General features: G+C 40.9%; 1 protein-coding gene across 1 annotated transcript in view; it reads left to right on the top strand.

Annotated features, from left to right (window-relative positions):
• Positions 1 to 12,298, top strand: part of LOC102291117 (cadherin-4) — a 239,206-nt gene that overhangs the window by 168,323 nt on the left and 58,585 nt on the right. The window contains exon 5 of the mRNA XM_005926152.3: positions 2,275 to 2,472. Coding sequence (XP_005926214.1) covers positions 2,275 to 2,472 — 198 coding nt within the window. The remainder of the gene's footprint in view (positions 1 to 2,274; positions 2,473 to 12,298) is intronic.

The following is a 12,298-nucleotide window of genomic DNA, read 5'->3' as shown; positions in this document are numbered from 1 at the left end:
TCTTTTGTGTTATCTTTATTTAACACAGCATCCCAAATTTTGAAATTAGGCTTGTAGAATTGTTGGAAAGCTTTTGCAGAAAATCTGCTAATGCTCTGAATTTAAAGCAAGTTTGGTGCATTAAGGTAAATTTACACACCATTTGGCACATGAAATTTTCATGTGGTCTGCCAGCGAATTGTACTGCTGGTATTTCCATTGAGTTTTGTGAAGCGTTAGAAAGAGTCCGTTTCTTTCTCACTTATTTTTGCTTTTTTTCTTACTAATACACTGGGGGAAAACATTTTTTGAAACCCTGCTGAATTCGTAAGTTTGTTCACTTACAAAGAAATGAACAGTCAGTAGAAATACCGAATATCAACCAAAAATTGATTTATATAGCATTGATTGAAATAAGTATTTGTTCTCCAAGCAAATAATAACTGAATATTTGTTAGCAAGCACAGTAAGACGCTGCTTGTAGTTGGTCACCTGGTTTGCACACATCTGACGAGGGGTTTTGTCACTTTCCTTGGCTTTCTAAATCCTTTTAGTTTCTTGGCTGCTGTTTGGCAACTTATAGCTCCCTCCACAGATTTTCCAGAGGATTGAGATCTGGAGACTCGCTTGGCCATTCCATGACTTTAATTTGCGTCCTTAGCCGCTCTTTGCCTTGGTGTTATGTTTTGAAGACCTATTCACAACCCATGTTCAGTCTTCTGGCTAAAGGAAGGAAGTTCCTATCCAAGATTTTACACTGCATTGGACCCTCGGTGCATTTAAGTCATCATGTACCCTTAGGAGAAACATAGCCTCAAAGCTTAATGTTTCCACCAATGTTCTTGACTGTGGGAATAGTATGCATTTCTCTTCCTCAACACATAGCAGGTTGAGTTGCCAAAAAGCTTGATTTTGGTTTCATCTGACGCAGCACATTCTCCAAAACATTCTCTAAATCATTCAGATACTCAATATCATGTCATGTGCGTTATCAAGCAGATTTGCAGATTTCAGTCCATTACAGCGTAGTGTGTTACCAGTGGTGTTCTTGAGGACTGTAGTGCCTTTTGATCATTAACAAACTCCTATATAGTTTTATGCTGCACCCCGTCACCTTTTTCGTGATCTTCATCCCCTTACGAGGCAAGATCTTGCATGGAGCTCCAGACTGAGGGCAACTGATGTCCATTTTATATTTCTTCCATTTCCAAATAATCGCACCAACAGTTGTCACTTTCTCACCAGTTTCTTGCTTACAGTCTCGTAGCCTGTTCCAGCCTTGTGTAAGTCTACAGTCTTGTCCCTGACATTCTTTGACAACTCTTTGGTCTTGCCCATTGCGTTGGAGAGGTGGGAATAGATGAAATTGATTCTGTCGACGGGTGTGCTTTATACACATAACAAGCTGAGATCAGGAGTGTCTGTAATTGATTGTGTGGTTGAATGTTATGTGCACGACACGGGCATAGAGACAGTTTTTGAGAGCCAGAATTCTGGTTGGGTTGAAGTGCATCAAATCCTTATTTCACTCCATGACATGCAACTTTTATATAATGTATTTATTCTGGATTTTTTTTCACATTCTGTCTCTATAAATTAAAATAAAACCACGATAAAAATTAGACTGTTCAACCTTAAAATATTTCCCCAACTGTATATACAATTATTGTGTTTAATTTTTTTAGTTGCAAAAAGGTTTTTGGTTGACTTCTTTTTTCTTTATCCAAGCTGCCAAAACTCCAATTACTTGCAAAAAGACTTGTTTTTTGCCCAAGTGAAGGACTGATTTGGCGAATGATGAAATGAATGGATGAATGATCTTGTGTCTGACTGGGTCCATTAGATCTTTCAAAATCATTGCATTGTGCACTTTGTTTCCATAGCAACTTCAGACTTCTCTGCAGAAATACTAGTTAAAGGACAAAGAGTAGATACCTCCTTATATGTAATACTTGTTTTTATATTTAAAAAAAACAAACAGGTGACAGTGACAACTGTCATCTTAGCTGATGAGTTTGATGTTTTTTTAAGGTGATGATTGATCATTGCAGCTACAGCAAGCTCTCAAAAGCTGGTACCCAAGAAAGTGGTTTGACATACAGCTAACTGCTAAAAAAGCCTTGACATTTTCTTAGTGAAGAGATAATAAAAGATTTCAAAGTTCACAGAGATATAAAATAAATATGCTAAACCTATAAAAATGTCTTTTATCTGCAAAATTGTGCTTTGTCTTTTAGCATGACATCAATTACTATTGTAGCATCCTAAGTAAAACCTTGTTGTTCTGTCTTTAAGGTCACAGAGAATGAAAAGAAAGTTGCTGGGAGAAAAGAGAAGAAGGAGGCGGTACAAACACCACCTCCTGTCATCATGTTCCCAGGGTCCGGTCGCAATATCACCAAGGGTCTACGAAGACAGAAGAGGGACTGGGTAATCCCACCAATCAATGTGGCTGAAAATTCTCGAGGACCGTTCCCTCAGATGCTTGTCAGCGTAAGTGACAGATTTGATTGGCCGCGTCGCTGATGTGTTCTTAATTTACAGCTGGGATTTCTTGAGGGCATTTAACAAGTAAGGCTGATTGGGATATGTATAATGGATGGTGATAAATAACAGAAATACATTAGCATAACTAGTTTGTTTGCCACATCCTTGCAGATGATTATGCTGTGTTCCCCTGATGCAGCTACAGCCACAATGCCTTACGGTATTTAAACAGCCCTGATTGACCCTGAGAAGTTTTCCCCTTAGACACCTAAACAGCAAACTCTTGCACAGTGTGAGGTCCCATAGGGTCACAGTGAAGCTAATGATTGTTTATTCCTTTTTATGCATCTTTTCTTTCCTTTATCAGGTTATTTCAGAAAGGTTGCTTAAGGTTCAGTTCTATTTTTATAACTGTATAACAATGCAATTTGTCACAGAAGTTTTAGTGAAGCCTCTTGTTTGATATGAGAAGAAAGCATGAAATCCTGCCATTCTCAAAGTCAAAAGAGTAGAACAGTATTTCTTTTCTTCTGTGCCCTAATAGGCACATTAGTTTATTGGTTTAGAACTTCCTGTAAATAAAGAAGCAGCAGAAAAACATGAAGAGTGTATAACCATGTCTTTGTTTAGCATTCAAAATCAGAATTCGTCAACAATTACAGATGGAAAATTTATTTCTGTAAAACCTTTCCTTTTTTGATAAGGCTGTAATTACACGCTATATATAAGTGCTGCATGTCGAAGGTTAGAGGCTGAGCCCGCACACCTGTCGAATAAATTAATAAATAAATGTTTAACTTGCTGTGCAAAGGCTTGAGTTGCAGGAGGTTTAAAATTCAGGGATTCTGTCACAACAGAATGTGTGGTTTGACTCGCTCATAGGCAAGCTCTTGACTTTAAGATTGCGGTGCACGCTGTAACTCATCAAAAAACATTCCACAAGACTGCTGCTTTATTCGCTGCTGCTTCTTTCCTTCTCTCTTTATCTGGAATATCTAGCCATCAGCTTTTCCTTGCTGTTTACAAAACTCTCATAGTTTATCTCTTTGGGGTTTAAAATTGTGCAAAAGAAGCAGATTTTTCCTATTGTTTCTGTTCTTTGTTTTTCAACTGGGTTTCATCCAGTCCCCAGGGAAAAGCCTGGGGAGCTACTTGAAGGAAACTTTTTTTTATTCATTCTTTTTTTTTTTCTTCCATAGTGAAACAAAAACATCAAGTCAAAGAGGAAGGAGTTTGTAAGTCTGTGTTTTGGAGTGAGTGCCTCTACAGCTGGAGTGTGTCCCATCAGCCTGGCACAGTGTGGCTTTCTCATCTGAGCCTGCTGAGCCCATGAGTAGTGCTACACCAGCAATAAACTGGCCAGACAGTTCTTCTATTTCCATGAGCTGGTCAGAACCAGAGAGAGACAGAGGAGATGGCGAGGGGGAAAGAGAGAGAGGGTATCAAAGGAACATTTGGAAGCATAGTTTGCAGCCAAACACAATTCACTTTGTGCGGTAAATAGGTCCGTCAGGGGCTAGTGGATTGCTGAGAGCTGAGCGTTTCGAGCAGAGGAGAAGTGATGCGTGTTGATGCCTCTGTTGGACTCTCAAGCTCCCGTCTTTCTCTTTAATGATGACTGGAGGGCAGGAAAGGCCATACTGAGAGCTAGAGATTTTAACAAGGACACAGGGGTGGACGGCATGGGGATAATTTTGCCATACTTGTTTATCTGCTTAGTCCTTTCTAATAACCTACTTTGTCCTCTGTTGAGAATTCAGGCTTTTATGCATCTGTTTCTTTTCCCTCAAAACAACAAAAAAATGAAGCAAAAATGCATATTTTATTCAATAAAAAAAGGTCTCGAAGCAGCGCTTGGAGTCTTTCGGTCGCCCTTCAGTTGCACCATTACTCAGTGTTCTGTGCACTATGGCTGTGTGATGCTACTTCTAATGGTCTGTGAAGTCAGTCTCTTTCTTAATGGGCTGTTCTGTCATCCAAAACAGCACTGAGTGACATGCAGGCAGTGGCCTTCCCGACCATCCTAGTACTTTTCTCCCTGCCCTGGCCGAGTTGCCATCAGTTGGACAGGTGGGGTGACAGCAGCCCTCACCTGTATCTCTGCAGGTCTACAGCACTGTCACTTTGATCACGCTAGCACACGATTGGGCAGGTGTCAGGACAGAGCCCCTACTGATTGGCCTCGCAGCTCGCAGCCTGACATGGCTCGAGGGAAATGTTGACTGCATAGGCAAAGTTATGGCAGAACTGTTCTCCTATCGGTCTCTAAAGTCAAGGCAGTGACAGTGGAATGTTATTGACTGAATTTTATTAATAGCTGTGCTGAGATGACGGCTTCAGAACCCTGCACTCCCCTACTGTACATCAAGTTGTTGTGTACATGATATCACTCTGTGGTTGAATGTTAGACCTTATCAACCTCTAGTGTCAGAGTTGTGAGACTGAATGTAGCTATTCTTCCTTTGCCGATAATGGCCAGTAGTGCTTCCTTACAACAAATGGGCATGAGCGCTGCATAACTTGTAACAAAAGGATAAAATGGAAGGCTAGCAAAGAGAGCAATTGAAAGGATACAGAAATACTGTTAGCACTGTTCTAGACAAAACAAAGAGATCCAAAAAGCCTATAACAAAGAGCGAGCAGAGTAATTTTTCACAATAAACAGGTGTTCTCTGTCGTTTCTTTCTTCTATGGCCAAACTTCCATCAATAGTATGTAAGGGACATTGATTTTTCACAGGGGCTTTTTGAAACCTTTCATTGATTCACACACTTCTCCTACAGCAGAGCGGCATCGATTTTTTTTTTTTGCTTGGGTAAATAAAGACTCAGCGTAACCACCCAACTCCCCCCAAATCCCTTATTCGCCCCAACAATTGCTTAACCCCACCATTAGAACAAGCATCAGCTAAAAAAATGAAGAAACCCCTGATGAAACAACAGCATAGATAACGAGTAAGACCATTTATGATTAAATGTCTGAAATGGTTTGGGTTGTTTGTTTGTTTTTTTTGTTGTACTGCTGCCGGTTGAAAATAGCAAAGAGTATAAACACTGGTTTTGTCAGAGTTGCTGGTTGCCTGACAGGCAAGGTTTTAGTACCACAATGGAAATATTTTTTTATCCAGTATCTTAAAAACCTGAAGTCTCTGCAGTGATCCAGTGACAGGTGCTGTCACCTAGGTTAGACCCTCTTGGTCAGCTTGGCCCTTTCTGTGTGGTTCTGCCTTGTTGGACTTCTTTCGTCAAAAGATATTTATTTTTTTCCACTTATCCAATTCAGGCTCACAAACAGGCCGAAGCCTATCACAGCTGCCATAGGGCAAAGAGTAGGGTGCACCCTGAACACATAGAGACAGACAACCATTGGCACTTACACCCAGGGCCAGGAATTACCAATTAACTTAACATGCATGCATTTTGACTGTGAGGGGGAGTCAGAGTCCCCAGAGAGAACCTACACACAGGCAGTGAGAGAACCAGCTGGTGGTTTTAAACCCAGGACTTTCTTGTGCTGAGACAACGGTGGTAACCTCCGCACCACTGTGCTGTCTGGTTAAAGACATAGGTTAAGTTGATTGGCGCTTCTAAATTGTCGGTGGATGTGAGTTAGATATTACTTAAAGTGCATAGAAGAAAGTGTACGTCAAGATGTGGCTTGCAGTTTGATGGACATTGGTCACTAAGATTTTAAACTCCTTTATAAATGCCAGTACAGATAGTGACAGTGATCACACAAATATTGTTGCTGCATTCTTGACTAGTGTTAAAACATAGTGGGCCTTTTTTAAAAGGTTGTTCTCTTTTTCATCAGATACTTTGTAGACGTTTTCACCATAGCTTTTGTTGTACTGTAAGTTGCTATCCTTACTGCCTTTATCACTACAGTTGTTCCTCTCTTCAGCTCCAGCAAATCAATCATTCCTATCTGACATAAAGCGCATCACAGTTGAGGTGGCAGGGTGGGTATGTCACCACAGGCAGCAGATTTAAAACCGTGCTCCTGGGAAATAGAGATCTTTTACTTGTCGCTGATAGGCTTAATCAGCATTGTGTGAACTCGGATCGCAAAGGCATGAATGTAAAGGCAGTCAATTTGCATAGAAAACTTCCACACTTGAGCTTTAACATAGTAGACACAAATAAGGAATAGTGAGGTTTTGTTTTGCTTTTTTTTCCCCGGACATGTTCTGGATTTGTGTGGACTACAATGAGAAATGACAGCTTGTGTGAATTAGCACGCTATGGAGGTGTGGCACGCACTGTCACCTTTGGTTGGACTTCTCTCATTTTTCTTTAGTGCTGCCGTTTTAGGTCTTTAAACTCTCAGCCTCATAATAAAAAGCATTTTTCAAAATATGATCAAAAGATGGAGTCAGGAAATAAAAGCCTGCGATGAGAATGTAATCAAGTAATCGTGCATCAGAACGTCAACATCGCCGGTGTCAGGGCAGATGTGGTCACACCCCAAGACAGTCTGTAGTTATCCGTGTCCTCACTCTTCTCTCCCCCTTTCAGCGTCTCTTGCTTTTTCAATCCTTTTCTAACCTCCACAGCTCTGGGTAATATTCTAGTGTTTTGTTTAGTGGAGATATTGTTTTGAGAGAGAAGACATTTATTTTGCGAGCTGGACTCAGGGATGTGAAAAGAGTGCAATTTCAGCTAAACTGTTGTTTTTATTGGATAATATTTCTTTGGAAGAAAATTTTTCTGTCTGCTGGCTCTCGTTCAGACAAAGAAGCCAGATATTCCGATAAAGTGCGGTTGCATCCCTTAGTAACCACAGACATTATATTGACAGGAATACCACGGTGAGAAAGAGCAGCGAGGAGAACAGTAAGCCAAACAGATGGACTCTTGTCTTCAGTCACCGATATGATCAGAAAGCCTTTTATTGGACATCATAGTTGATTTGTCATTTGTTTCAGTATTTATTGTAGCTATTTATTTCCTGCTAGTAGATTTAGACCCTGTAAGTTAAACGCTGACAAAACACTGACATTTGTATCAGATTATTTGTGTGTTGCAGTGCATCTGGTTATGTTTATTGCACTCACTGCAGCACCTGTGCTCCATTTTCTACATCTCTCTCTACGGAGCGTGTTGAGAAGCGTTTTTCGAGCAGAATGAGAGAACTCCCCATCGCACCCCACCCCCGAGGTGTCTCTGCTTTCTCTGCGTACATTTACCAATGATTAATGACTGCTCCGCTTCACTAACAGACACAGCAACAACAACAACAACACCACCAGAAAAACAGACAGAAAAAAGAAAGGAATCTTAAAGAAAATGAGGGACAAAAAGTAGGGACTGTTCCTCATTGTATAAGTGAGCTGGAGCTAATTGCACTGGCGAATAGATGGGTGGATATGACTGAGAGAGAAGGGAAACAGAAAGAGGGACTGTAGGGCTAGACCCAGATCAGAGGCATGTCTGTGTTTAGGTCTAACAGATTTCCTGGAGAACTGCTGTTCACAGCCTCTTCCCTTGAGTCTAATGAAGCCTTCTGGCACTTGCCACCCCACCACCCGGCCAACACCAGCACTGCACCGCTCCAGTCTTCCCCCTTCATCTTCGCTCCCTCCCTCCTGCCGAGACATATGCTCACAAACACACACACATTCAATCACAAACAAACATACGGATGCATACACAGGCACAGAGAAGAATTACTTGTCCTACACAGAAAGCAAACAAAGGATCAGTAAAGCGCATGTGCTGCGCTCTTGCCTTTGTATATGCTCATTGTTTGGGGTTTTGTTTGGTCGCATTTCGGCTTTATCCCTGAACAAAGAGAAGGGAAAGCAAAGCCAGAAAAACAGGACTCCATCTTGTTTTGTTTTGTTTTTTCAACCTAGTCCACCAGAAACAAAACCACAGGATGGTGAAACACAGGGATGCGAGTATTTAAGGATCACAGCCCAATCCAGAGCTTGGCCACTAGGAAACCACATTGGTCCCCATATGGAATGATTTATAAAAGTTGAAATGCAGAGGCTAAATGAATTCAGGCTGCAAAAACATTCAAATTTGTGGCTACAATAATTCCATCAAACACATGAAAAGTATGTGCACAGCTGTATATGTACTGGAGCAGTTTATATTTGCGTGCCATGTTTTGTCTCTTATTGTTCTGATGCATCTACAGTATAAAGTCTGCTAAAGGCTTTAGCAGACACACACACACACACACACACACACACACACACACACACACACACACACACACACACACACAAGCACATTCTATCAAGCTGGAGAAGAAAAGAAAGAAACAATAAATGTTTTTCAGATAAGGGTGGCCCTCCTACAGAGTATTAAGTGGAAAGAAAAGGCAGCAGCCTCAGTCCAGGATGGAGAGCACGAACAGTCATGTCAGCATTTCATTTGTGCTCATTTGTCTTTACGCTGTAACGCATCTTGGCCCGTTTTAAACTCTCATCTTTTTTGTTTGATTTCACTTCCCCGAGAATTCACACGAGGTATTTCCTTTCCAAACCCCAGCTGTGAATTTTCTTCCAGCACAAACATCCAGTGTTTAGTGACATTGAAGATCATTTTGCTAGAAATACAGTTTGATATTTTCTCATGCTCTTCTTTTTGCTCTGCTCTTTAGAGAATTGCTCCAAGGATGGAAATGGCACTCAGCTGGTTGGCCTGTCTGCCACTTTAGTGATTGATCGATCCACCACTTTGGTCCAGACTTGAACATACCATTACTACTAGATGGATTATCATCAAATTTTATGCAGTCATTCATGGCCCTCAGACAAGCTTATTGATTTTGGTGATCCTCTGACTTTTATTTTTGGATTGTTATTTTTTAAATAAAATATCTCAAACTATTTTCCCTGATTGCCAGAACAAGCTTTTACATCTCCCCGGGATAGATTGAAAAGCCTTTCATCTCGTAACCTTTCTTGTTGTGCCATCGTTTCCATTATAGTTCATCCACAACTTTGCCATAAATACTCTATATCATATCCCTTTCAGCCTCCTCCTTTCTATTTGCGTTCAATGCTAATTGGTCAATTTGATTACACATTAAAATAAGGTTCATTACTCAAACACCCAAAGTGCTGCATGTGCATGTCTTGGTAAACAATTTATCTTATCTACTTAATAAAAAAATGATCATCGCAAATATTAACTCATCTGCTCATGCACAGCTACATCTACCGTGGGTCATGCAAAGGTAAATTGGAAGCATTCAGATATAATTCATCCTTTTATTATTTTTTTCAATGAGTTCATGTGACAGCTGGGACGTAGCTGGATATCGAGTTACGATGGCACGAGTAAAACACCAAAGAAAGTTGAAAGTGCTTTACATTGTTTCTCCTGCTAATGGAGTCTTTGCGATGGAAGAACACCCTCACTGCTGTCTTTTTTGACAGGTCAAATCATTAATGAAACATTTGACCATAAAAGCAATTTGACGATCTTCTGAACAGCATGAGATCTCAATGCTATTTAAAAAGGGGTGAGCACCTACAGTCACATTAATATCTTATGCAAGGAGGTAGTGGAGGACAAACGTGCACTATGAAGAGAAAAGCTTTAAAGATTCTTTAACAGAACCATTTCAGTATGCTTAGTTATGATTCTCATGAATAATTCCCGACATTCCTCAGAGACTCCCACTCTTTGTACAGTAGTCTTGTTTTGGCATGTACCCTGTGAACTTCATTTCCTTTCCTCTAGTGAAATTAGTGCAATCAATGTAATTACATTTATCAGCACTAGGAAATTGAATCTTCTACAGTGTTCTGGTATTGACTGGAAAACTAATTGTTCCTACATTTGTGTATTTGTCAACAGCATTTGGCCTTTGTTTCATCCTCTGCTTAGTAAAGTGAGACTGAAATGTAATTTTCACTGTTTAATATCTCATTATTTTTAAATTAGTGGCGTGAAGTCCTGGTAAACATGTTCATCAGGCATACACAGCGGGGTTTGTTTTTCAAGAGAAAATTTTCCAGCCGTGGCCTTGTTGCACACAACGAGGCCCAGAGCAGCTACTACTAAGGCTTAGCTGTGAGAAAAAAAAACAAACAACACAAAACCTCCACCTCAGCCACCCACTCACTCTTGCACACGCACAAACAGCAGACGCAAAAACACACACATATTCACAACCCCAATGTATTCCTCTCTGATATGACATCAGGCAGCACCAGGCAGGCTCCCTCCTGGGTTCAGTTGGTGTTAAATTAAACAGTAAATCATCTCACCAAAAGACACAAGAGTTATGTGTGAGTCAAGGGCAACAGTTCTAGGCTCTTTAATAGGAGATGAGGAGGACTTTATGAAGGAGATAAATAACAGCTTAACAAACAGCCTCTGTCTGGTCCCCTGGAGGTTGGCCTCGGCGACCCTGTGGATCAGTAGGATGAAGGAGAGCCAAGATTCTGTATTTCTCTAAAGACATGAAAAAATAATGAGGAGTAAAATTGGAAGAAAGATATTCAGAAGGGGACACGAGGCGGTGGGGACCAGTAATGAAGTGTTGGGGACAAAGGGTGGCTGCGATTGTTGGTCTTATGAGGCAAGGTCGGTCGAATGGAAAGGACAGGTTGACAGACAGGCTGGCGGTAGAGCAGAAAGGAAGTTACAGAGAGAATCACGCATGCAGACAAGTGGGTCAAGCCGGCAGACAGATGAAGACAAAAAACATGCAGATGCAGACATGGCAGTTGTCCCGTCAGGTGATGCTTTCCCCCCACCTCAGCTCAGTTATGTCGGCATGTTTTCCCGAGAGACAGACATTACGACATAAAATCAGATTCATCATAAAGCAGCAGCTTTTACAGGGAGTGAAGAAAGGAGTAATAGTGAGGAGAAAACGTCCTTGGGCATGTTACTGAGTTGAATTAAAAATGCTTTGGGATGCAAGTCATGTGATGTAATATTCTTATCTTATTTAATGTGCTCGTATTTTTCCATTTCCTCATATTTAACTCTTTTTCGCCCCCCTGAAAGTAAAATGTGAAGGAAATCAAAATTGAGGCCTGCACAAGAATAATCTGATCCCATCTACTTTGTCACTTACAATAAAAGGTTTCAGTCAGAACCTTTTCATGGAAGCATAATAGATACTGTCATGGGATGATCTTGTTTTTGTACAGAGGCAACTGTGCACACAGACAAGATCACAAACAGACACACACAAAGACCTGGTACAAGTAGGAAAACGTGGCTGTGTACGCTTGTAATAAAATTGCTCACAGTGCAGTAAAATCTCCCACAACCTCTCAAGATGAAATAGCTCCTATGATAAACAGTTTAGCACCAGACCAAAGAAAAAAGTTTCCAGGTTTAGCATTGTGTTTCACTTGTAAGTATTGCTGGGCAGTACACCCTGATGATCCTTATACATTTTTATTTGTTTTTGATTTCCAGGAGAAGAGAACATTTACTCCTTTGGCTCTATAAAAGATTTAACGTCTCACATTGTTCATAAAACTGCAATGTCATTGATGCATAGCGCTTTGCACAGCGCCTTGCATCACGGCGAATAGCAGCTGAGCTTGCTGGTGCATTTCCAAATTTTCAGAAATGCTTTTCTGATAACTTCCGGGAAAAGAAAGAGGTTCGGAGAAAGTGGCCTCCGTGGCTCTAAACTGTTTTCTGATTTTTATCAATCAAGGACTGACAGGCCTGCTACTTGTCAAAAAAACTAAATCCTCTTGTACACCAGCCATCTGTAAGTCATCCTTATGGTACACGTGCTGTGCTCATGCACCAGCAAAAACCCACAAGCACGGATCCGCAGACACACATGGCTGTACAAACATACACACACACACACACACACACACACACACACACAC

The sequence above is a fragment of the Haplochromis burtoni genome, unplaced genomic scaffold (genome assembly GCF_018398535.1).
Source record: "Haplochromis burtoni strain Fernald_Lab_line unplaced genomic scaffold, NCSU_Asbu1 Contig_91, whole genome shotgun sequence".
Taxonomy (NCBI): Eukaryota; Metazoa; Chordata; class Actinopteri; order Cichliformes; family Cichlidae; genus Haplochromis; species Haplochromis burtoni.
This window is presented reverse-complemented; position numbering and strand designations above follow the sequence as displayed.